This window comes from Zootermopsis nevadensis, unplaced genomic scaffold (genome assembly GCF_977971745.1).
Source record: "Zootermopsis nevadensis isolate Lab colony 2312 unplaced genomic scaffold, Znev_1.0 Znev_ptg000010l, whole genome shotgun sequence".
Classification (NCBI taxonomy): domain Eukaryota; kingdom Metazoa; phylum Arthropoda; class Insecta; order Blattodea; family Termopsidae; genus Zootermopsis; species Zootermopsis nevadensis.
Window position 1 is genome coordinate 9617774 of NW_028259142.1, and position 27808 is coordinate 9645581.

The 27808-nt window shown below is 34.9% G+C and overlaps 1 protein-coding gene and 1 long non-coding RNA gene across 24 annotated transcripts in view; one reads left to right on the forward strand and one right to left on the reverse strand.

Annotated features, from left to right (window-relative positions):
• Zmynd8 (Zinc finger MYND-type containing 8) overlaps positions 1-27808 on the reverse strand; it is a 139149-nt gene that overhangs the window by 86419 nt on the left and 24922 nt on the right. For all 23 annotated transcript variants that reach the window (XR_015534385.1, XR_002544399.2, XR_015534384.1 and 20 more), the window contains 2 exons: positions 24352-24563; positions 14840-14924 (listed from right to left, as the gene is read on the reverse strand). Coding sequence is in view for 18 of the 23 variants with exons in the window: in XM_022072518.2 (XP_021928210.2) it covers positions 14840-14924; positions 24352-24563 (297 nt within the window). In the remaining 5 variants the exon portion in view is untranslated. The remainder of the gene's footprint in view (positions 1-14839; positions 14925-24351; positions 24564-27808) is intronic.
• On the forward strand, positions 1810-8128 carry LOC147874244 (uncharacterized). Its single transcript, XR_015534401.1, has 2 exons — positions 1810-2100; positions 4629-8128. It is a non-coding gene; the product is annotated as an uncharacterized LOC147874244 (long non-coding RNA).

The window sequence follows — 27808 nt, forward strand, 5'->3', positions numbered from 1 at the left end:
CTCGGTGCCGTCAGCATTATACTATCGCACAAGTGACTCGCTCCTAGCCTTCCCCTTGAAAATTCCACCGGCCAAAAACTACTGCGCCGACTATACCCACTGGCCATCGCCCTGATGATGGAGGCAGTATGGACCTCTGAAACGTCGGTAATCTTATACAAGACTACACAGCACAACAACCCAGAAGAGCCATCTTCAAACTCACCACCATGAAAACCTCAAATCCAAAACAGCTGCATTCTTTGTAAGTTTATGTATGATTCAGAAACCATAAGTATATATCACAGAGGCAATGCAAGTTCCTCAGATCGGAAGGAGACACAAAACAACAAACACATATAATGAGGAGCATATGGAACAGAATAATGAATCTATCATTATATTTTCATGTAACCAGGAACAAAAAATAGGAATGCATGCTGTCAGGGATAATTATTCTTGACTGACAGAAAACAGGGAACATGAAAGCTAGGCAAGCCTATTCAATCACCTACCACCAGGAGACGTGCACCAATAATACTGCAGTTTTCCAACTTAAGTGACAGCGGCAGCAATGAGTTACACAACACCAATGATTCATAATTTTCAAGTCACTGTAGGTATATTTTAATAGCAGGTAATGCAAGAAGTTAGAAATAAAAGTGTACAGAATTGTACAAATAAGGAACGTCACATTTTAGCTACCATACTTCTGACAGCTCTTAGACTGACCATTACACTTTCTCCATTATATTCGAGAATTACAGGTTGTAACTCATTTTAAAAGAAACTGGCAAATATTATAAAAATGGGCCTGGTATGAAGGAAACATCATAATTTATTTCTGAACTAATGAATGTAATAAGTTGTAGGTTAGAATGAAATCTTAAGCACACCGCTGCTCTGTAAATGACCATTTACTTCTCCTTTAGCATATGTCATAAGAAAACTTCTAAAGAAGTATGAATAGCCAACATTTGATTGAAACAAAAGCCAAAGATGTACTCACTGATATCAATGATATGACAGCCCTGACCTGCTACATAATTTGCTGACACAGGGGTGGGGAAGATTGCTGTCTTCTGGGTTAATGTGCCATGTAGTCTGGTAGATTTCCACCATTTATATGAAACTTAATGCAACTGTCCACTACTGTGTTAACTTTTTACAAGTCTCTTAACAATTCTGGACTTTTTAAAAAGTCTCAAGTCATTCTCACCATAAACCTGAGATCTTAGAAATTTTTTAGACTTTTAAAACTCCAAAGTACATTCTAGAGACTAAATAGATATTGTCTTAAAAAGAGAGCCAATCTTCCTTTTGCATGACATAATTTTACCAGCCTAATTTTCCAATCATAGACAGAATACTTTCACAGCAGATTTCATACATTTAAAAAAAACGTAGTTATGAACTGTCATTTGAATTCACTTTCTGATTCTGGGAATTTCACTAAGTAAAATGTGGCAAAGGCAATGTATCATTAGTCGAGGTCCACAAAGGGACTCATGATGTGATTCGTTCCCTAAAACTGCAATTGGAATGAAGTAAAAGACTGTTTCAATATCCCTGTCTTGCAGTTGGCAAGCCTTGCAGACCCTTGTCCCTCCCAAACTTCAGGTATGCCTACTCATTTACTTTTTGCTTGTTGGTTCTTCTGATGGAGCAGATGGGATCCTTTTTATTGTTTCCTTTATTGCTGGGTCTTTAGTTTGGTTTGGGGGATGCTAGCGTTTCATCATCCTACAACAGACCTTGGGGCTTCTTCCTCCTCACAATCTTTACACTGCTGCCAGATTTGCAACATAACTAGTATAGAAGGGGAATGAACTCCAACTAAACTTGGCAACAAGGCTACATGACTGGCTGCTTTGTCTGGCAAAACCATAAAGAGAGAGTCCTGTAGCAGGTTAGCTCTATCTCTCTCCCACGGATACATCCATCCTTCTCTACTTGATGTGACCTGGGTTTACTCCAAAGTGAGATGGTGAGAAAAGAATAACAAATTCTTTAAGCATCATGCTTACCCATTCACCGAATGAGAAGAAAAACTGCGTGTCTTACTTGCACTGTTCAAGGTGCTGCTGCATACCACTCACAATTTTGTATACTCAAATATGGGTAAGTATGAGTCATACCTGATGATTCAGAACTTGTGCAGTTGCAGTTCACAAGGGCAGCAAAAGGTCCATTTTAAATAATAAATTGCCAATACTGTGACACAGAATAATGAAACTGTGAACAATTTGCCAGCAGACAGTTAATAACATTTATAATCAAATAATAACCATATACACAAACTAGAATTCTCATAACTACAGAACTGTGAAGGGCATGCATGAATCATTTTCTCATGTATAATGCACATCAGCTGCATTTATATCCCATCCCAAAAGGGAAAAAAATAGTTTTGAAGAAAAATATTCAAGCATTTTGCAAACAAGAAACCAGAATCCTTCTTTAGAATCTATGAAAAATTCCCCTACCCATTATGAAGTCAATAAAAGTACACAGCAAAATTTATCAACATGCATTTTCTTGTAATTCCAACTCGTTTTCTGAAGATATAATGATGCATAAACTGTGCTTCGATACAAGTAATTCAACAACCTAACCAATATATGATAGAAGGCTGCATACTGCTTATGGATAGATCAACTATACTATTATATAAAAAGTGACATAAAACATTGCAGACTATACTGATTTATTCTATTATTAATGTAAAATTTTTGAAACAAAAAGAATACTAGTCTTCCTTGTAAGAGAAAAATGAAAATGTATGTTTCCTTTCACAGTTTTTCACAGTGATCTCACCATTCACTTTCTGCTAATTACACATTCATGGACCAACATCTGGACCACACTTAAACACACAGCAATGCCCTATAGCACCACCAACAAGAACAATATAGTGGTAATGGCAAAATTTATTTATTTTTGGCAGTAAATGCTTGTATGTAAGCTTGGAGCACTTCAAAACTTAGTCTGTTATTCTGAACACAAAACATACAAAGAACATTTACCAGGAGAGTCAGTTCCAATTTAATTTCAGTGTTTCTGAAATACCAAATAGCATACACTGGGTACAGTTTACTGTACATTAAACTACAGCTTTCCACAGGTAACTACATCCACAGTCCACTCTATTTATATAGGTAAGGTGCTTCAGACATAGTCCATTATATGGTGAAGTCAGCAACAGAAATAAGTATACAATTTAGCAGTCATACCTATTACTAAACACTTAAAGAGACTCATCTGAAGATGACCAATTTAGGTTGAAATATGTAATAGATTTTAATAAAAAAACATTTAACTATAATAAAAAACTGTTGTGTAGATGGACTGTCAACCTAATATACAACATACAACAGTCCGCATTCCTTACAAAAAAAATCTCTATGGAAAGCTTCTATTAATGCCCAATTTAGAAATGCGCAAATTATTCTACTGCACGATATATGCAATTGATGTGCGTTCAACATACAAATAAAGGTACCATAGATGTTAACCCAAGCACTGTGCTTAGTTATAGTACAAGGATATGGCCTCACGGCATGGTGCTTAATTAAGCACAGGGACAACTTTACTTTTACCTTTATTAATGTGTCTGATTTGTACTCAGAAGCACCTGACTCAGGTCTGGGCCATGAAACTAGCAAAACTTGACTGATATTCCATGTGGTCCTCCCCAGTACCTCAAATAAATGCTGGAATGTTACTTTAAAATAAACCATGATAAATTCCTCAGCAATCCAATTTGTTATACATATTCATCTTCTAGTCTCATTCAATAAACCACATCAATAGTTGATATAACAACATTAAGTAACATACATATCAATCACAAATAAATATATTTGATTCATATGCTGCTAAGTGGGGTTAAAAAAGAAAAATATGATAAGAATAGATGAGCAGAGACTATTTGTGAAACAAAAAAATTACTATGGTCTTGTTGTATGTCACCTTTGTGCAAGATCTCTGGTTCAATAACATTCAAAGAGTTTCCTCATTTCTTCTAGATGTCTCCAATAGAATTAGACCAATTGCTCTTTACTTAATAATTCACACAATGTAATACTCATCCTCACAAGTAGCAAGGTTCAAAAATAACAAGCTTGGCATTAATTCTGGGCATAACCCAGAGCAGTGGCTGTCATAATTTGAATTTTAATGGATTTAGTTCCTGCACACAAATTCTGGTATAGTACACTACAACCACTTCCTTCTAAATAGTTCCAAGTTAATCAGTTTCATACATTAAACATACCTGAATCAGTTCCCAGTCAGTGCTACCAAACATCTTCACAGCATCTTTATTATTAACCTTTCCCCTTATGACCATTTCCCAAATTATCTTAATTCACAAGGCTACCAGTCAGAATTTCATGTGTGTTCCCTGTTTAGTAATGCATGCCACACATACCACATGTCTCATCATTCTCATCATTTATTTAATCACCATAACCATACAATAGCAGAAACTTCCTCATGTTGGAAATTTTCCCTATCCCAAGTAAGCTTTAATAGACTATATAATATGGGTACACTATCCCTCAAAGCATGGGACAAAACTCATCAGATGATGTGTTAATGGAAAGTGTCAACAATGTCATGTTTACAATGATTTTTTTTTTCCTTAGTACTGAAGTGTTTTGTTTGTGGCAACCAAAACTGGTAATGCTGGCTAGCCTGACCATCTACAGTCGACCAAATGGACATAAATTACTTAATGACAAATGATGTTAAATGGAAAGGACTTGGAAGAAAGCAGTTAAAGCCTATTTCAAGAACTTATACCAGCATTTACAGGAAACATAACAAGAATAAGAACAACAGCAACAATAACAAGAACAAGGTTGTTCCTGTGCCTAAGCACCACAACTCAAATTATGCATTCTTAACCTAAGGACTAGATGTTGGTGTATGGTCAATACCATGCTTCAGCCACTTCATTGAGACTTAGGAAAGCACTGCATAGTAATCAGAGTCTGGACAGAGTGGAGAAATGAGAAATATAATTCCTGATGAGAATTAAACCCCAGCCAACCAGGCCTTGCTCTGAAGATGAATAGTAGAAGCAACAGCTAAGACTAAACAAAGGGTTACTGTCGACAGACACAACATCAAACTTACCACAGTACTGAAGTCTAATCAAATATATGTATACTATCACAAGCTATTCAACTTGAAAAGTGAGTCAACGGACATGTATGATTCCTAGCATAGGCACCGATACTCCCCTTACTCACAGCATCCAGTATTTCTCTGGAAAACACCTAGGTGACTAAACGTGACCACATCATGAACACAAGGCTTCCAGTAAGCATTCGTCACTTGTTATGTTCAGGTACAAATTAATTTTTCCCTTCTAAATACACACATTAGTTTGCTTCTACACTGCTTCTACTTTTGACACCTGTGACATTAGGTGCTAATGACATTATGAAAGTAACTGTCATATTCTACTTTAACATTAGTTAGAGGAGGAAAACTTGCAAGTATAGTCAGCACACTTTAATCAAGCTTTGTTACCGTCTATTACAAACCAGGATTGGGAACCACCTACAATCTTAACTCAATAATATACCAGTTTCATACACTTATCTTCACTTTTAGTTGCATATGCTCATATTGTCAGGCCACTTTTACCAAAAAAATTTCAACTTGTCCTCACAAAGGGCTTAGTCTGGCTTCCGTGTAAAAAATCACGTTGCTGACATGCATATAATTTGGCAGTTTTCATGAAAGAAAATTTTAGCTCACAAGGCAGAGCATAAGGAATATATAGAAAATGTTTGGTGACAGACAAAAGTATGTTAAGGCAGATTTTCAGAGTTCTCCCACTTTTGTATCTGTCATTCACCCAACCTCTATAGTGCTCACTCATAATCTGAATCTAACTCTATAAGTCAATGCTAAAGAGTTAAGCTGTTTCCAATCAGTTTCACTTAAATTCCACTGGCAGATAATCATGATAATTTAAATAAATAGTGAATTGAAAAGGTCTAAGATGAAATAGCTATAATCTAATTAAAAATAGAAGGCCAAACATTCACCTGACAGGCCTGAGAACAGTCACAAAACTTGGCCAGGAAAGTTTGTCCCTGGTTAAGGCTCAAATAAAGTACCTCCTAACAAATCACAGTCTGGTTAATAAAAGGTACTTCATGGTTCTTAAAACTAACCCCACCCCACCCCCCACCAATAAACACAGATATGTCTGAAGCTAAGTCCTGACAGGGGCAGGAGTACAGACGGTTCTAGAGCCCACCCAGCCTCCTACCAAATGGGTACCAGGGTCCTTTCCTGGGGGTAAAGAGTGGGCAGGGTGTAATGCTGACCACTCACCCCCATCTAGTGTTGAGGTCAAAAATGAGTAGGAACTATATATCTCCTCTCCCCCACCCCCAAGCGCATACATGCTGTATGATGGGACAGCTTTACCTTTATTTTACTTTTATATCTGAAGCTGAGTAGCCAAAAGTATAGGCAGTACCTTCACTTTATACTAATTAATTTTCATATTCCAGTATAAATATATACATAATACTATGAACAGAAATAATTAATGAAGATTTCTGTCTTCTGTGTTGTTGCGCTGTGTAGTCTGGTCGATGTTTACCAACGTTTCAGAGGTCATACTGCCTCCATCATCAAGGCGATGAATGAACTAGACTACACAGTGCAACAACCCAGAAGACAGAAATCTTCATACTCACCACTCTGAAAACCTCAAATCTTACACAGAAATAATTAATGTTTAGCAGGACACTGTATGTAAGTATCGAGCAGAAAAATAAACCTGTTCCTTAAGATTATGTTCAATATGTTTGCTTGACACCAAACATCAACAATGATGATGCAAAAATAATACAGCTGATGTGGAAGTCATTGCATCTCTTATACATATATGTGAAGTTGCCCTAACAACTTTAGGAAGAGAATATAAACCTTACAATTTTTATTTCAACATTAATGGCTCTATTCACATTGACCCAAACTCCAAAACATTGATCCTATGATGGAGGTTTGAACAAGACACCTCTAAAATGTGTAGGAGAGATGAAAAATACTGTAATAAAACAGTTGGAAGACAATATTTTGAAAAAAGAATTATCTTCCCAACTCCTTACTAAAACCTGACTAGTAATTAGTTAAAGTAAAGTGATGAATGCCAGAACTAATGAAAATTATAATCAACCCATTAAGAAGAAATATTTTCAACAATAACAGAAGTAAATCATACAATGTGCTTATATTATTTCACCATCCTGCAAAAAACTATCAGGAATGAAGTAAATGAAATCAAACATTAATAAAATAGAGGAAAATTGCACAACAGTTAAAATTAAATTCAATAAATGTTGCAATTTTAACTGACATTAACTTCCTTTATCAAAATTTTTAAACCTGGTGTCACAAAAAACAACAAAGAACTGAGAGCCCTATAACTAACTACCTTGTCAACTGCCTTCCAATGTTCTTTGAAAGTATGGCATATGGAGTCAATGCTAGAGCTTCAAGAACAGTTAAATATAATTAATATCTGAATTAATAAACTTCATACCCTTCATAATGAGTAGTAGTATGTAACAATAACACAACTTTCCAACCACTTTTATCGCTAACTAGCATTTATTTATAATGTATTATGCCAGACATATTTCAGCACCATGGTGCTTATCTTCAGTCACTCTATGTTCGGTTCAACCTTACAAGTTAAAATGCATTGTCCTAAAAATTGTAAAATGTCAAAATTAAGTCCTGTTACACATTAAAATCATAATTAAATATTTGGTAAATATATAGGTTCTAGGGTACACCTACATCAACCATTGTGCTACCATGTATCTTAGAATTCTGTTATTGTTAATTTTCAATCTCGCTTGTAATTAAGATTAAATTCATATTTCTGTCCTATCTTCCAGTGATCCGGCATAATACATTGTAAATAAACACTAGTCAGTGATACAAGTGTTTGGTAAGTTGAGTTATGTTTATTTGAATGTTTTCTTACATAGGTTCTCTGAGGCAAACTAAAACCTTAACTAAATACTGTAAACCATATTTTAGCCAAGTATGTAGTTGTTATTATCCTGACTGCAATATGAATTAGAAAATAAATGGCATTTATAAAGGAGTTAATACTCTTAACACAACTTCCCATATCACAGTAATATCCATCAATACTTCTCATTCTTACTTGTTTTACAAAGGCAGCCATTTAGGCAATATCAGTGATGAGTGTAGATTTCTTTATTGTGATAGTGTAAACGATATCATATGCCATGGAAATGAACTGCCAAAAACCAGTTTGGGTAGGCTAGTTTTAGAAAAGAACATCTGAAGGAATTAAACCAAAATTAATAAGGAAAGTAAAAATGTAATATAAATTTTAAGCTTAATAAATAACAGATATAACATACAAAGAAAATAATGCTGGGAGTTGCCCAATTATCATGTGTATTTTCCACAAGCTACACAGCTGAATCAATATTCAAACTGCAAGGTTCTTGCTTGTTTTCACAGCACTGTATTCACTTTGAACTCCATAAGAAAATAAATGAGGTAGGATATTAACAGACTTGGAAGTACAGAGTACCACTTGCTGTAACATGCTAACCATGAATTCAACTAAATGAATTGGAACATTGTAAAAACTCTATTGCAATGAGAAGAGGACAAGCTACATGAGGGTCATTTTGTTGCTTGAGCTGTTGTAATTCAAAACCCTAACAGCTCCAGCTGTCAAAAAACTTGTCCCTTGTGATGTCAGTATGCTTTGCAACTTTTACAAAAATAAAATAAATCACTTATACTGCAAACTAGGGCTTTCCTAAATGTATACACAAGAACTATTTCAAGGTGCTGCAATCAATGCCTAAATTGTGTATTTTGAAACACAGAAAAGGTTACAAGTAACAGTACATCAATACATTATAAACAATAAAATCAAGGGCTATATACCTCATATATAAACCCCCCCCCCCTTTCACATTGATTTAAACCTGTGAAATTCAGGAAGTGGCATGAATAGGGTCTGAGGAACATTTTGTGTATCTAAGAACTGAAGAGACTGTAGCCAGGATAGAAAAGAATAAAAATGATTATCTCAATTTCTACACAAAAGACACTTCACAATACTGACTTAATTTTTCTCATAATGTGTTACTATTGAAAGTAAGGGTAACTTTAGATACAGGAATTGCGGCTAGTACTTATATGTTTAATCAAGTCCCAAACATAATTTCTTTAACCTCAGACTTTTGGGGTCTGGAGTATGTCTGGTAAAAGTAAAAGTAGCACAGCATTTATGCTTATAAGAAAATCTCATATAAATCACATACAAGCAAAACAATCTGTAACTGATATCTCTATATCAGCATGTCCACAACCATAAAAGAAAGGCATGTTCTGCTTGTCTTTAACAAATGTTGTATAGGTATCTCTTCCTATACAAGACATAATTGTTCTATAATAAATAACAGATGAGTAGCTCCAAGAGCAATAATTCATTTAGAAATTAAAAACTGTATTAATATCAGTAATAATGCTGCTATTTCCAGTACACTTCCTTCTAAAGTCCATATACCAACAATCAAAAAGGATGCATAAAATTTGTAATTAATAATTTTTATTCAGTACACAAAGCACTATATATAGCAATATATTTTAATTGTTAAAACATTATTCTCCTTTAAATGAGAATTATATTCTTTTCACTCACACCAACCCTCACACAGCTGAAACTTTGCCTTTGGCACAAAAAATTTCTAGTACTGCAATGAGGAGGACAAGTACAAGCTACATCTGGGTCATTTTGTTGCTTGAGCTGTTATAATTTAAAACCCTAACAGCTCCAGCTGTCAAAAAACTTGTCACTTGTGATGTCAGTAATTAAGTAAGTGATGAATCACCTTCTATGATAAATCAGCCTTAATGTGTGTTAAGAAGTTTAATTATCTTGTAAAGATTACAGTTTATCACCTTAAATGTAAAAACCATAATCATACATATGAAGCTACTCATCTGTAAGGACACTAATAAATTTAGAAAAAATCTACATATAATAAAGAAACAAAATTGTCAGAGTTATGTTTCAGTAACTAACACAGATTATAGATTCCCCCCATTGTGCAATTGATGCATGTTCAAAACATGCTAACAACTGTTCTCCTCCTTTCTTCATCATAAAGTTGTTTTTACTTCATTTGTATGCAGATGAAAAAGGTTGATGAGAATTTCCTGAGGTAAGCTGCAAAAAAAATGGAGTATACTGTGTGTATCAACTCCACAAGGTCAGCAGGTGAATACCAAACTTGTTCTTGGCTTGGCTGGTCAACTAACCTACACAGATAACACAGGAGGGGGGCAGAAAAGACAGGTGGGTATGGCTCAACTTCTCTTTTAATGAACAGTTCAGATAAGACAGCTTGACTAGACTATGAAGTTATGTGCTGATATTCGATTACAATGACAGAAAGTAAGTGCCTGCTTAGAACCCACATTTATAATGTTTTCAGTTACAAGACAAAAACTAAAAACACTATGATATGCAGTGAATGAATTCCTTGGAATATTATATTCACAAAACCCAATTGTTTCACATCTATATGTCATACTAACAAAAGTACAACTTAGCAAGCCACAGCTCCCGCCTCTCCCTGTATGAACAAATAGCACAGAATATGCCTGAAGCGTATGTGAAGCACAGAATGTAGTCCTAAGCCAATACTTGTGTGCAACTATTTCATACAAACTGTACATAGTTATAATTAATAATAACCTCTAATTCCAACCGCTTATGAAACAAGGAGACGCTTCATCATCAATGCTTTTCAGCTTTATTTTAGAATATGCTGTCAGGAATGTCCAAGAAAACATAAAGGGACTAGAAGTGAGTGGGACACAGAAGCTTCTGATGTTAATTTAATCCAAAAGAACATGAACATAAAAAGCATAAAAGCTCCATTAGACACCAATAAGAGGGTTGGTATAGTAGAAGATAAAGAGAAAACCAAGTATACATTCATGTTTTGCCACCAGAATGCAGGAAAAAATCATAATAAAAGGTGTATACACAACTGTATACCACTTTACTGCAACTTTTCTCATTAAATTAAAGGCACAAGAAAGAAAACTAATGAATTTGAGAAGGTCATAATATCAAGTTTCTGTGACCTATATTTCATAATGTCCAATAAGGGCACTGTGAGTGGTCCACTAGATATGCCTGTATTCAATTTCAGTCCACGCATTGTAAAGAAAGTTGACTGAAATTGCAGTCACTACATCTCTAATCCTTCCAGCAAGTTTAGTAAAGTGGTAGACAATGATGGCACATATGCAGCATCCTTGCACCCTTGCAATTGATGTGCACCCCAAAACAAGAAATTAAGAGGTCAGGATAACAAAGTGACCAAGTGATAGGCCTGCCCCCGCCAGCCCACTTGTCTGGGAATTTGAAATTTAAGAAGTCTGCCACTTCCTTATGGAAATGTGGATTTGTTCTATCTTGTTGGAACAGCATGTCATCAGGACACTCTTCTTTTATAATACGTGTGAGGAATTCCTCCATGTCAAAGTAAATTCAGCAAAGAAAAAAGGCCCAAACATTTTGTTTGGACAAAGGACAAAACACATTCAACTTTGGACTGTCTCTTATGCAACTTCATAAGAAATGTTGCTCCCCCAAATTCTCAATTTATGTACATTAATGTTTCCTGATAAATGGAATGTGACTCATCACTGAAAACAATTTTGGCTGTAAAAAGTTCATCTTCAAGTCTTGAACAAAATTCAGAAGAAAATGTGTGAGAAACTTTGTCTTGGACAGTTACATGTTGAAACAGTTGGTATTTATAACTTAAATTTCAAATGTCCCTGCAAAACTTTGTGCACTGTTGTGTGTGGCATGTTTAATTATTAGGCAGCATACCTAGACTTGTGAAACCACAGAACACATTAATCTTTTTCTATTTGAGACACCATTTTAACAACTGTGAATGTAGCACTTCAGGTGCAAAGATTTAGAGACTGAACAGGCACAAATTACAAACCTGATCATATAACCTACTCAAATGCATTCCTTTGAAAGACTTAATAACAGATTAAAACAGAGCTATCTTAATATGAAGGCCAAAGTAAACAAATGATTATGTTTCAAGTGAGTATGATCACTGGCAAAAATGCACTGAATAACTAATCGCAAAGACAATTAAGGACTTTAAATGTAATATACTTTCGTGGTCCTAAGCTGTACCTCAGTTAGCATATTTGTAAATCTGGTATTGCATGGGATATTATATTTCATTATTTCCTCTTATGGATGCAAGCAGGCTGAAATACAGATAACTTTATGCATCAGAGTAAGGTTACTGATAGTTCAATCTTGTTTCTCACAGTTATAATAAGTTACAAATGGCAACAATAGATAGACATGCTACAAAAACAAATGACTTGCAAATACATGCAAGTGTAGAGTGTGTAAACACATTGGTATGAGTAATGCAACATGCAGGCATATGCCCCTTTTTTAATGTACGAGTCAGTGAGAATGTGTTTTGTGAATTACAAATTTTGTGTTCTGCCTTACCATATGGATTCAAGTAAAGTAATTATAGTAAGTTGCTGATTTGTTAATTTCATATTATCTTTGCTTACTCAGAAAGTGCCTGGCATATTAAATAAAGTTCTATATAGCATTATTTATTAATTCAGCAAGATTGTTTAACTGTGCTTTCCTCTCTGCAAATAAAAAGCTAGGTTATACAATCTTTTAATAGCCAATCTTCTTACACAACTTTCTTTAAATAGTATGGTATTCTTTCACTGCTGGCAAAGAGAAAACATTATAGTTCAAGCTGTATAAGTTTTATAACTGACACATAGTTTAGTTACAATACAGTGGCCAATTACTTTATTATGATTTTTGATTTTAACTCTGAGGTTAATGGATAGCAATATGCTACTGCAATGCATGGTGAGCTCGACTGCGGGTAAGATGTACCACACAGATAATAAAGATTAAAATATGAACATAGATTCATATATCTGTACTATTAACCAAATATCATTATGATAACCATATCAAGGAGGAAGATAGCCAGGATATGTAGCATACATGGAGGGATAAGAAATGTGTATACAGTTTTAGTTGTAAAGCCTAAATGTAGGAATCCAGATGGAAGACCTAAGGATAGATACATGGGAGAATACCATTAAATTAGATCTTAGGGAAATGGATAGGAAGGTGTAGACTGGATTCATGGCTCAGCACAGCAACCAGTGGTGGACTCTTGTGACTATGTTATGTATCTTTAGACTCCACAAAAGACAGCAGATTTCTTAATTAGTTAACTGACTATCAACTTTCAAGGCTGACTTTATTCCATGGAGTTAGTTGAATTGCACACCCATTACAAGCACTACCCAGTTACTTTCAACCAAATGCATTAACATTATATGTATTCTATTTTCTCCTATTTCCATAACTACCTTCAAAAATGGCTGTAAATAAACTCTGAGATGAAGACAAAGTTGTACCTAGTGTTTAATTAAGCAGCAAACTATAAAGACATATTGAAGAGTGGAGGTATAGCTCAACACATTTTTAACCTTGGTACTAGGAGGAGGTGAGTGGTTCCCTTTACATTCCACCACTTTACATCCAGTAAAGAGCTCCTAGTACCCACTTGATCAGAGGCTGAGCCCCAGAGCTGATACGGATGTGTCTGTGACAAGAAAAATCTGTGCCTCGGCCATAAATCTAACCCCAGAAATCCAGCCCATAACCCAGTTACTGTGACTGATATATCCCAATCCCAACTCTTACTAACAGAATTATTATGAATGAAAACAAAACAGTTCTCCATTATTCTGGAGTTGTGATTGAAAGAGCTTCGTGATACAACAGCATATTCATTTGTCTTCATCCAATTCAAAGATGAAGAGACAATTTAAAACTGATTAAATATTACACATTATATTTCATATTATTCAGTGGGATGCAGGACTAACAGATAAGGAAATACACTACATTAAAAGAGAATTTAGTTACTTCCACTTCAATCAGCATGATCAGAGAAATATCCTTTTCAAGTGTAATACTGCTGTGACTATACAAAAGCCCACACAGGTCATGTCATGTTGCAACCTGCTCATGCCAGTGAGATGTCTAAAAACAGTCAATATGCAAGCATGTCCTTTTTACAAGCACAACAACGTTCATTTTTGAAAAACCAGCCATCATCTCTTTCTTATTTAACTTGCAATAATAATGACATTAAAAATAAATTTCCCTACTCTCCTGTAAAAAACAAACAATATCTTGTCTGGTTAACCATTTCTGTGAGAAGTGCAGAAGACAGAAATCATTCCAGTTGACTTTGTGTTTGGTGTTACGTAATCTGTCAAAATTTGTTATTGGACATTTCCAATGCCCAACATGACAATGTTTTTATATTTCTGATTTCAATGTAATTTATTTCTTAGCAGCCACTTCCCAAAACATTTATCTGCCCAAATTCTGGATGCACATCCTGATTTGTCACTTGAGGTAAATGTCAAGTTCATCACAATATAACTGATTTCACTACAAAAGAAGAGACTAAAGTTCCTTGTCATGTAAGTCTCTACACAGTAGTTTCCCTCAAGGCAAGGGACATTTCTAAATAATATAAAACAATTAGAAAATAAAATTTGTTTACAACAACATACTTTGTGATTTAAAAGGCATACGAGAAGATATTAGTGATATCTGAGCGCACTACTTGTTTCCTAATATCCTAATGTTCAGTACAAATAAAGAAGCATGACAGACATGAGACATGAAAAGAACTATGACACTCACCCCAGAATGTGTCTTCATCCTCGACATAGCATATTTCAGCAGGTTACACAGCTGGTCTATGCTCAACAGCTTCATCGCCCTTGACCTATGGAAGGAAAAATATTTAACATAATTACTATTTAAATGACACCAAGCAATTAAAAGGTATAGACAGATGAAAAAAGCTTTTACCATTAAGCACCTTCAGAATTAGATTATAACCAGTGCTTGATCTTATTGGAAATCTGCAAAATTTAAATAGGCTCCTCACAAAATAACACAAGCCATTGTGACTAAAAAATGTAAAGGCATTAATTACCAGACATGTTATTTACAGACAACTATAATCAATACCTTCAAAGTTAGATTCTCCCAAACAGGTGGTTTTATTTGCTGACATATAATTATCACCTTAAAGTTTGTTGTCATCTGGAACGCTACATCCCATACTCAACATTGTGAGAAACTCAAATTGCACCAGTTATTACCTCAGCTGTTAAACTGTTCCAAGTTTCTAAATTCAAATCTATTAACTTACTGCAATATATTGTACATGTACCATGTTTATGAACCAAATAAAATAAAATACATACAAAGTTGAAATGAGTACTCTACTTTGGAAAAACAAAACTTCATGAATTATGACAAAACAAGCTGGCACAAAAGTAACTAGTGGACCTGTATTTGGGTGGTAGTGGGTACATACCTCAGCTGGAGCCTGATAAACTAGCCCAAGTTTCTGTGGGTTTCCTTAGCCTTGCCAAAATAATACCATGCAACAGAATATATACACTTTTCATTCTTCCCAATCCACCTAACTGACATCCTCTCATATAATTTTACATCAAATAATTAACAAACTTAACTTTATTGGAGACCAATGCCAGCTTCCCTGACTGAGACATATCTAATCATAACTTTCCTTTCATATCCCAGCCAAGATGCAATTTATTGCCATCTTCATCAAAAATAATGATGTCCAACTGCCAACTTTAGTAGGATTTAAGGTTTTCACAGCAGTGAGTCCAAAGTCTTTTAAGTTGTAGCGCCATGTAGTTTGGTTACCATTTACCAATGTTTCAGAGGTCCCAGCTGACTCCATAATCAGGATGATGACTACCACTTGGTTGACTTTATTCAGTAGTGGATATGAATCATTTAACAAGCAATACTCGTGCCCAACACTTTAGTGTATAAGCACAACCTGACATGCTACAGAAAACTTTTGTTGCATTCTAATTCAGCTATAAATTTAAATCTTATCAAATTTGAAGCTTTAATAACTTCAAAATCGTAATGCTTTCATATTGACTAAAAGTGATAACATCCTATCAGATGATCAGCTGTCAGTTTGAAACAGAAATTGAATGTTTCAGAGACCTTGGCACTGTCATCAAGGATGTGGCTCCTTGCCTGAGTGGATTTTATGAAATGTGAAACTGTTGTGGCTATCCTTTTTTCCCTGAATATTCTTTTTTATTAGCAGTTCTTCAATTAAGAAAAACAACAGGACATAACAAAATCAACACACTGTAAAATGATCTCCTACTGAATGTTACCATTTTCTTTGTGTTTATATTAATTATGTATTGTTTTGTATTTAAATGACCAACAGTATATAACATTTAAGACAGTAAACTGCAGTACAGGACCCTTGCATAACAACTGTTATATTGCACCTTGTTTGCCAAATGGAATAAGATGTAGGAAATAGTAAGAGCAATCCAAATATTGAGACAGACCAAGATAAAACTAATCAACAGAATGATAGTAACAGCAGTTCATGGACATATCAAAGTTTTAAATAAAAAATTCAGTAAAACCAACATGAGAGAATCTGTAGTTTTATATGCCATAAGAATGTGTTTACTTGAATTTATTGATGCAGCAAAAGTTACACCTAAAGGTTTAGTACGTATTCTTTACTACAAAAATAACATACAGAACATTTGAGTAACAAAGTATTTCTGCCTGTACTATCCATGAAAATCAGTGATCTATTCCTCTGCTTGTTGAACAGTGATGTTCAAGAAAAACATACATAATAAAATACAGGAAAATGCAGAATGTGCCAAATTATATACAAAGGGTTATACTTAACAATCACTACAGTTTAAAAACATCTCTACCATATAATCAAACAGTTTTAATCCCAGAGGAGTCAGTCAATGGTTGATTATTTCCATGTTATACACAGAACGTTTGTCATAATGAAGATGTAGTGGAATATACTATTCAAAGGGCAATTCTATTCAATAATAGCTTTGTGTGGGTGTGTCCCCCTTCCCCTGTAAAAGCTGGTGGGAGCAAGTGAGTGAGAGGGAGAGAAGGTTGCTGCAGCATTGATGGAGGGTTGGGGGGGAATGAGGGTGTGGGGGGGGGATGGAAGGCAGAGAAGAGATGCTGTGTATGTGTGTGTGAAGTAATGGTGGACTGTAGGGCAGCACATTACTAAACTATTGATCCTGCCTCCGCAACCAACACATGCAGCATGGACTGATACAGCCAACATGATGGTAGCAAGGGCCAACCCCAATTCCACTATGCTTGCAAATCCCACGTATCATAAAGCAGAGCTGTCTGGTTTCTTTAATGGCTGAGGAGTACCAAAATAGCTTAACAGATCATGTAACATTTTTGTTCAATGAGATGGTTTTAAATTAATATCTACTGCTCCAGTTGTTAACATAGCTCTCTAAAATTACACTACAAAGATCTTATGTAGTGTTCATAAAAACAAATGTTAGCGCAAAGACTTGATAAAATTTCTGTCCTACAAGAATTTTGATGACATATGACAATTATAAACAAATGTTTCTGCATTATGAATTTTACAGTCATGAAAAGTTCTTATGAATTTTTCTATGAGACTTATTTAAACATAAAACAGTAGTTTAGTAATACTTATGACCAAAGTCCTGTAAAATCTTGGGAATTAACATAATAAAATATTTGGCTACAAGGCATTCTACTTGTGACAAAATTAGCCTCACATAGAACCTAAAAACAAAAGGTACACAAAACAAAGAACTCTGTACTCAAATGGCTCAAATTAGTCATTAATTACTGGAAATACTGAACAACTGGCAGACAGTTCAAATATTAAGTCAGTCATGTTAAAACAGCTAATAAATACTCAAGTTGGATGTTGGATCTGTAATATTATAATAGTTGGCTATTACTGTGTCTGTAATTTTACAACTGTATGACATCACTCAGGTCGAATACTGCGGTTATGAAGTTAGAACATCAAACACACATGCTGAATGATGCCTGTAATATTCAAACACCTGGCAGAGAGACTGAATACTGTGTCTGTAACAATGAAGCAACTGCCAAGAACTTTAGTTGAATATTTTGTCTATAATATTAGAATTGCTGAGATGTGTATGCTGAACTTCTGCATTATACAAGAATATTAATCAGTAGTGGTGTAATAAAGATACTACATTAATGATCTTAGTTTGAACTGCTTTCTACTGCTTTTTAATGCAGACAAATTTTGTACTGTGTGAACACTGCTTTTTCTGAATTAATGTAGAAAGAACTGAAGAACAGATTAAAATGTGTCAAAATTTTCAGGACAAAAGCACATTGTTAAAAATCAGCTAAGAAAACAAAGTTAAACTTGGCTAGAAAAATATAAAACATGCAAAGCTACTTTAACCGACACATCTAAGATACTTCTTCTCCTTCCTCCTCCTACTAAGATGTTTCCAATTTATGTGTATCATCTGACAACCAAATAACATATTTAAATGTTTAACTGGAAGATTTTACTGCTCTTCAAAGGGCACTACAATTCTCAAAAAGGAAAAAGAAAAATAGGACACTTCAGTGTAGTTCAAGGAAAAGCATATGATCGAGACTGCCAACATTATTCAGCTCAATAACCTCATTTACTAAAAATAAACATGCCAAAAATGTTAAGAGTATACTGTAAAAAGACAAAGCTTTAAAGTGTGTTAAACAATCTTAACCCTTATCTCACACTGTCTTATGCCCAGGATAGTAGTGATAAGACACCTAAAAAATGCATTTTTTCCATCTTAATATATCATTCCATTACAAAATAAGAACATGCGAATTAGCATGAAACTTATCTTCATACAAACCTCTTAAAAACATATAAAACTTAAACTTTTTTTCAAGTAATACAATCAAACATAACAAATAACAGAAGTACCTTTCTTTCAAAGAATCCAAAAATATAATCACCAAAGAAAAAGTTGGCCACAAAATCTGAAAAAGGGAAGTGATGAAGAGACCACTCAGACGATTTAGGCACAGAATGGAAGATAATACTAAAATGGACCTTGAAGGACTTTGCTCTACATACTCAGTTAGTTAGCTAATAATTTGGTTAGGTCATTTTAAATGTTATCATCCATGTGTCACTTCTTACACACAATCCAACTGGCAGTACATTGCTCTAGCACACCACTAAACTGTTTAAGAGTTAATGTATGGCTGGCAGTCCAATAATACAGGAATTTAAATCTCCTAATACACTGAGTGTTAAGTAAGATTAGGCCACTTTCCGGTGTGCAGCACCATTTAATTCAAAATGTCTATAATACTTCCTTTACATTGCACAATCAACAATATAAAAGAAGACCTGTTTCACTAATCCATAAATACTTCAAAGTCATTTCTGCAAAAAAAACATTCTGTCATCATAATGACCATACAGCACAAAGAAAAACATATTATAACAAACTTATTTTTCTAAATAAGCTGTTTCTGCAAATTTCCTAATCCTCAACATTTCAACACTAATATGTGACACGATTGTAACCACACAATGAAAATTTGGAGCTATAACGCATAAATGCAACAATACCATTAGTTACATCAAGAGTGCAACAAAAAGCAGTCTCTCATCTATAGGATGGAAACTATTATTCCACTGCAAGAAAACATAAAATAAAGCTTACATTAGATGGCTGTCTGCTGGGTTGTAATGCCATGTAGTCTGGCAGAAATTTAACTTTGTTTCAGAGGTACTTTTGCCTCCATCATCAGCTCTGAAACATTGGTAAATTTCTACCAGACTACAAGGCACTACAACCCAGAAGACAGCCTTCTTCTGACTCACCACTGTGAAAAATCCTACTAAGGCTTACATTCCTGCACATCTGAATATTACACTTCCTCCTCCTCCTCCCCCCCCCCCCTCTCTTACTGTAATTTTAAATGTACACAAGAATTCCAACTGGCCCACTGTCACAGTGCAACTGCTAACACTTCCACTGCACATATGGAATATTCCCAGTTTTAACCCCAGGAAAAAGACAGCTATCTTTTGGTTTTCTGTTGTTTTCCCCACTCTGTCCAGGTAAATTCCAATATATTATTCAAAGAGGTAACAAGTGTTTCCTCTCATTATCTCTCAGTTCAGTAAGTAACAATGGTCCAAGCCAGCAGATTCTACACTTTGCATAGCTTTGTAAAAAAAACACTACTACTGCTGCTGCTGATGATAATGCAACTGACTTACTGATGTCAATAATTATAACAGGAATTTTAAGAAAATATGGGACACATAAACCTTTTTTAAGACATTGAGAAACAGAATTTAGAGAATTGGGAAATTGAAAAGGAAATAACACTAAACAGAAGTAGAGATAAAAGAAAACTGCAAACATCCTATCTACTTTAAACAAGCACCACTACAGCTAACCCAAAACAAACATCTTCTTAACATGCTACATGTCTTCTGTTTGCAGGACGTTCTGCATAGATAAAATCTTTGATGAAACTCTGACCTCAGTCTCAATATTAACAGAATCTCATTATTACACAAGGAAGTATAAGAACATTTCCATTATAATTTTAATTTCCATATAACCTTAAGTCTGATATACATCCTGTTAATTTTATTGACTATGGTTGTGAAATGTCATCCAGTCATCAAAAGCACACAAAATTACATTCCTGCTCCTAACAGTACAGTCTTGTAAACTTATCATGTCTTCTTCAGTCTAACATTCAAAAGATGGGAGGGAAAATAATTCCAATAAAGAGGGGACACAGTTAGTTCCTTAACCAATATCAAATGGGCAGGATCATTGTTAATGAGAACATTACAAAGTACCATGTTTCTGAACAGCCACAATGCCCTTCTAAACTGCTACTTCTTCCTGATCCAGCTATGTCTCACTCCAGTGTAAATTAAAGTTACTGTACAAGTTATTTCTTCAGCAGTTGACAGTTACTCAGCTGATCAAGAAATTCCCTGTTGCTATGTAACCTGAAATTTCATACATTATATCCCATGTCCATGCTAAAACATGAAACTCTTTTCACAATAACTTTTCTTTCAAATAAAAAAGTAACACAGCAAAGTAAACAACTATTAAAGAAGACCTAGCTGGTTCTGTCTTCTAATGCAACAACTTTTTCTTTTACAGCTGTAATAATAAATTATAAATAAACTGTCCTTTGATATTTAAAAGTTACTTTCTTTGTATAAAGAAACGGATCAAGCTGTGATCCCTGGAAATTAAACTTTTACCTCAATCATAAAAAAATTCATCATATTTAACTTGTAGTTCTTATTACTTAGATTACCTAAAGCCACTCTATCAACTACAGAATTTCAGAATAATTAAGGAACATATGAAAGCAGTCAAAGCCTATTTTAATAATTATCAAAGCACAGATCCAGAGGTGCTGATAAACACAAAATAATCCTACTAAAGATATGCAATATAAAATGGTTATTTAAATAACATAACATGACCAGCTATACAAAGCTATTACGTTCCCACACTATTTAACACCTTTCTATACGCATATAGGTTTTAATATCTGAAACAGCATAATGTGAAAATTCCTTTCTTAGATAATGTTGTATTTTTTTAATTCATGAAGACATTTCATTTGTTTACTCTCATCTTGATTGGGTATCCAAGAAAAGGATAGAAGAAGAAGTAGAAGCAGATATATAATGTTTTCAACAATGAGTATGTGAGTGCATGCGTGCATGTACAGAAAGAAATATGGACGCATGAAAATAACAGTTGAAAATGTACCTTTATTACAATGCCTCATTAACATGTAATATGCATCACAGCATATGTCAACCGGATGCATATATGCATTTCAAATTTTCCACATTCCAAATGCGGCAAATTTCATTCTCTTTGGGTCTATCATCTGACAATGACAAACCATAAAACTCTTCTTACACAATTTTGTCCATTCTCTTGTTATTCAATTCAAAATAACATGTATAATTGTCTATTTTCATCTTTCCGATTTTTTCAGCCAACAAGACAACCAGAGTGTGGTGAAATTAATGCTACTCAGAACATCAATGTCTGCAGGTAACTGTTATACCATAATTTACAAACAGTGGAAAATGTAAACAGACTCCTTTGAAAAGTTCTAATTTCAAGGCCAAGAAATCAGAACATTTGTAATAATTTTTTAACTCTTCTATCCATTGGAAACCCTTACAACTTATTATGAGAGTAAATAAAATATTAGTTTTCCTAATCAGATACTTGTTCCCCCACAAATATCCCAAGCAGTTCAACATAGGACGTAACTCCATAAGCTGAAACCTTCTCTTTTAATATACTGTTAATATACTACTACTAAAGGCCATTAACTTTCCCTTCCTTCACTCACTCAATCTCTCTCTCCCTCTCTCTCACACACACATTCTATCTGTCTCTGACATTTTAGTAGTGGCATTTCAACTTCCCCTCTACTAGGTGAAGTGCATTCCTGCCATGGAATGTCCTCTTAGGACTTCTTATATCTGCAGTTCCCACAAAGGTGTGGATCCAACACTCAATTCATCTGAGTTTGAGGGAAGTGAATATGTGCCTGTGTATTAAATGCAATACTCCACTTAATATGTTTACAAGTATAGCATATATCAGAAGAAAGCTAAGTTGCTACTAGCCATTTACTATCACAGCATATCAGTATTAAAAGTAGGCATACTAAACAATGGTCAAATTTAATGCAAGATTCTAAAAACACATGTCACCAGGGTGTTGATGATATGTATGGGATCAAGTACAATGCAAGACTGCAAATATAATACATGCATCCATAGGGCTGCTAATTAAATTTTAATCAGTAGAATCTGGTAAATACAAACGCAAAGGCATTAAGTATGAGATCCTTTTAACAGAAACTTAAATTCTGTGAGCATATGTGTATCTTAAAAGTCCATGCAGGATGTACCTCAGCATTCTCAAGGTAGTGGGGGAAATCCACATGCCACCCCCCCCCCCCCCCCCAACAAGATATCAGTGGTCATGGCCAAGATCCAAAGCAGGTAGCTCCCAAATACTAGTAAGTGCTAAATTATCAAGAAAAGATGTTTTCTTCCTTCAAACATCTATAACCCTTCTTAGAACCCCAAATTTCAAGGAAAATAACATGATATATACCACCATCACACCACAGTTCTGGAACAAAATATACATGGTAGCAGGCCTGAAAATGAATACAGTGCAGCTTCTGACAATCAACTTACTACTGTCATTTTTATTACTACTAGAGCAGAGCGCTCCTTTCAGAGCTCCTCGGGGGGGGGGGGGGGGGGGGGGGGGGGATGATCAAGATTTTAAAATCTTGTGTAAGAAACTAAATCAACCAACCCCCCCAAATGGGGGGTTAAAACACTTAACCAACCCCCCAGGGGGTTGGTCAAGTGTTTAAAATGCAACCAACCTTAAAATCTTGAGTAAGACACTAAACTAACCCTCCTTCAGCATTGTTGTGTTGATATGTGCAACAATGCCGAGTAAACAAATGTTTGTAAGACTTGAGGTTCTCACAGCGGTGAGTATGAAGATTTCTGTCTTCTGGGTTATTGCGCTGTGTAGTCTGGTCGATGTTAACCAACGTTTCAGAGGTCATACTGCCTCCGTCATCGCCCTGATGACGGAGGCAGTATGACCTCTGAAACGTTGGTTAACATCGACCAGACTACACAGCGCAATAACCCAGAAGACAGAAATCTTCAAACAAATGTTTGTTTGATGACGTGTGTTCTATTATAACCAACCAATTTGATTGTTGTGTTCTATTATAACCAACCAATTTGTAGCCATTTGTTTAATCGCCATTGTTTGATGACGTGTGTTCTATTATAACTAACCAATTTGTAGCCATTTCATTACTCGCCATTGTTGTGTTCTATTACAATATATAATATTGTAATAGAACACAACAATCAAGGAGGAAAACAGATCACTGATTAATTCCTGTTTGTTGTTGTGTGTGCTTGTGAAGGGGCAGGGAACTACTTGACTATATGAGTACACTATTAGTTTCTCAAGAAGGATTGTGCTTGATGGAGTTAGTTGTTACCAATTCAAGTGGAAGTATACAAGCTGTGAAAAGGAATAATATATAACTGAATAAAAGTATGCATACATATATTTATCAGAGTCCATTCTCATTCACCTCAGGAACACATCCCACATGAATATGAAAGTATGCATGCAGTAACATAATTGCTTTTCTTATCCCCTTTTCATTCATTACATCATTTGGCCACTCACCGTGTGTCAGTGTTCTCCGCATGAAGGATAGTGATGCACTCTGGACAGACCCAGTCTTCTGTCGGTGCAGCTTCCAGCTGGATGCAACGTAAGTGATATACACGGGGGCATGTCTCACAGCTGATCACTATACCATCTTTGTGACACAACCAGCAGAATCGATCTGTGGAGGATCCTATTATTGGTGACAGTGCTGGCACAGGTGATTCTTGCTGTGAACATGTCCCAACAGTGAAACAACATTACAAAGACAGAAACAAATATACAGGCAACTTTCGATTTACGAACAATCGCTATAACAAATGTCACAATTCATTCAAAATTTCTTAAAGTTGCCAATAGATAGAGTTCCTTATAAAACTAAATGCCAAACGTATAGTGAACATAATTGTAAGATTTAAATAAATAAACTTTTAAAAAAAGTATTTATTACAATAATTATCAGAAAATTATTATATGATAATTAGTACATGGTTTTAATACTTTAAAATGACTGCTAGCATATATGATATGAATCGCAAAAGCTCAGGAATGCAAGACACACATAACGAACAAAAACTTATAACAAACGTCTTGAAACGGAACTCGTTCGTAAACCGAGAGTTGCCTGTAATAAATTCAGGTTACTCCTAAAGCTATTTTTATACATACATCTGAGAAATACAAGACTTAAGAGGTGACATATGTTATTCTAACCTTGGCATTTCTTTCTGGGCACAGAAATTAAACGAAGTAAATTATTTTAAAAGTCAAATAACCAGAGTTTCTTGTACACTATGAAACATTCACATTAAAATTTTACTCAAACTTGATGTCGCTACAGCGAACTTCCCGATCATGAATGTGGCTTCAGTTAATTTTTGCTTTAGAACGACTACACAAAATTATCACACCAACTTTCTTCAACACAAATTAATAAATAAAATTCTATGTAACAATCACATTGAAATAAACACCTGCTTAGTTTATATTCCAATTCCAGTTCATACACCCAAATGATGCCTGGAATGGCATCCTATGACATGACACAACTGCTCTTCTCACACCCCCCCCCCCCCCCCCCCATTCATGTTACCCAGATCACCATTTGTGTCATTCTGCTTTTCTTGCCATGAGCCTTAGTAATAAAAACATCCTTCAGAAAGGAACTAAAAGAGCAAGTAAAAAACTGCTTATCTCTTTCATTATCTCTTTCCTTCCCATGTGATATGCAATTCATTTATGGGCTAGTCAACTCCATCTTGCAATCAATAATTTAACCAAAACTGTTCTACAAAGTTTAAGCACATTTACTTTCTTCCAGCCCTGAACAATGACATTAAATGTCTAAAGCTTATCTCAGAATGTGTGAACAATAATTTTACATCATAACATCAATATATGTATGAGGCCCAAAAGGCTGATAAATAATATTCCTCACTTGTTATTAAAATTGTGTGAAGAACCAAGAGAACTGAGAATTTAATAAATTACTTTTGTGATTTTATAGAAAATATATTTTAGTAAAATTGTGCCTTTATTAATATCAATGTGTTACCATGTTCAAAATGTTGAAATAACAGGTTTCCTGAATCAGATATATAACAATTTCCTATAGGTACTCCTGAAAAATATAGTACTTTAAACTACTGCCATGTTTTGTCTCACAAGTTACCAATAATACTAATGATTCTAGCTATCCTTTATCTGACACTGCTTAACTCTTGCAGTTAATACCTAAATATTAGGTGTTTCTGAAATACATGGCACCACTTTAGGGGAATATTCTGTGCACAAAAACAATGAAAAATGTCTGTGTAAACAAGGGGCATGGACACTAAATTTTGAAACTATGTCCTGCAAGATCACCTGACTTAAATCAAGTGTTGTGTATGCTACAACATTTACTGATGTAGGAGAACTACAACATAGAGTAGAAGATGGACGTGCATTAATTTGTAATATGTCAAAAGTGTTTTGCTATGTGCAACAATCCTGAATGAGATATGCAGGGAACTGTGCAGAAAATTGTAAAATCCTGCAAAAGCAGCATAAATATGAATCCATGAATAAAATCTCTGATTATCTTTACATGCTTCAAAGAGAAAAATAGGAAAGTATAAATAGGTTTGTGTTCTCTAGCCTGTTCTAGATGTATTCCACAACTGGTGTGCCATGACATGCTGGTGTGCCACAAATGTTTATAAGAAATTGTATACTCACACATTATAGTTACAGTACGGCAATATCTTATCTTTCATAAACAGTATTGAGAATACACAAAGACACACATACTCATTTATCACCAATAGTTTTTATTCAACATCTTGGTTTGTTTCCATATGCCTGCATTCTTATAAGATAATGATTAAAATATGATGCATATTTGCGGCCATGTACAGTTTATTCCCCTGTTTTAAGGCAAAATTTTGTGGTGTGCCTGACAAATTAGGGTGTGCTGTGAGTAAAAAAAGCTTGTGGGACACAGTTCTAGATAAACAAGATTAATTGCTAAACTTTCAGTATTACTCACAGTGATAAAAAGTGTGTAAGAAGAATTTTGTAATCAATAAAACCATTAATGTTACATCATCCATACAACTTTATGCAGAAAGAGTTTCTTTCAGAAAATATTTCCCCACAACATACTTCCACAACAGCAGGCCATCTTCAGGTACAAGGCAATAAATGTACTGCTAATGTTCAGGAATGACCTGCTATATACATATATGCATATGTCGGTCAGTACATTTGTAAATGTATGAATTTTGGGGACCTTATTTCTGATTTTTAACCTGCATCAGGTGCCTGTTCAAGCAAGCGACTTGAACTCAAGACAATGATTTAGTTCTTCACCCTGTACAGGAAAATCAATGGATGTGGGTGGCAAGCTTGTATAACACAGAGAATTCTGTGAATCATCATGGTTACAGCAAGTTACAGAACCATGACACACAAAGACAATCACAACAAGCATGTGACACAACAGGTGGCTGATTGTGAACATAATTTCAGTGTCTGTAATGTAAAGTCAGTTGTATGGATGAATTTAATTTAAATTGCTAGATTATCTAACTACAAAGCCTAGGTGGTGCCACATGATATACAAGAATTTCAAAAGTGGGAAGGTGCACTTGAATGGAATGCAAATATTTGATAAACACATTCTGCATACCTCACTGGACTGAATGTTCACTTATTTCAGATACAAATACATTACTGAAAAACCACTCATGGCTTGTGCAAATTTCTGCACAGAAACTATTTTCAAAAAAATCAATTTTAATTTAGATATCATGTTATCTGCACATGCAGCAAAAAGTCAAAGTGAGACTGGACTCAGGAGACACCAACAGCGTTGAGATAGGTAGAGGTGTAAGACAGGGATGCTGCTTATCACCAATTCTTTTTAACCTATATGGGGAATGGCTTACCAAGGAAGCTCTGGAGGGAACAGGAGACTTCAAAATTGGAGGAA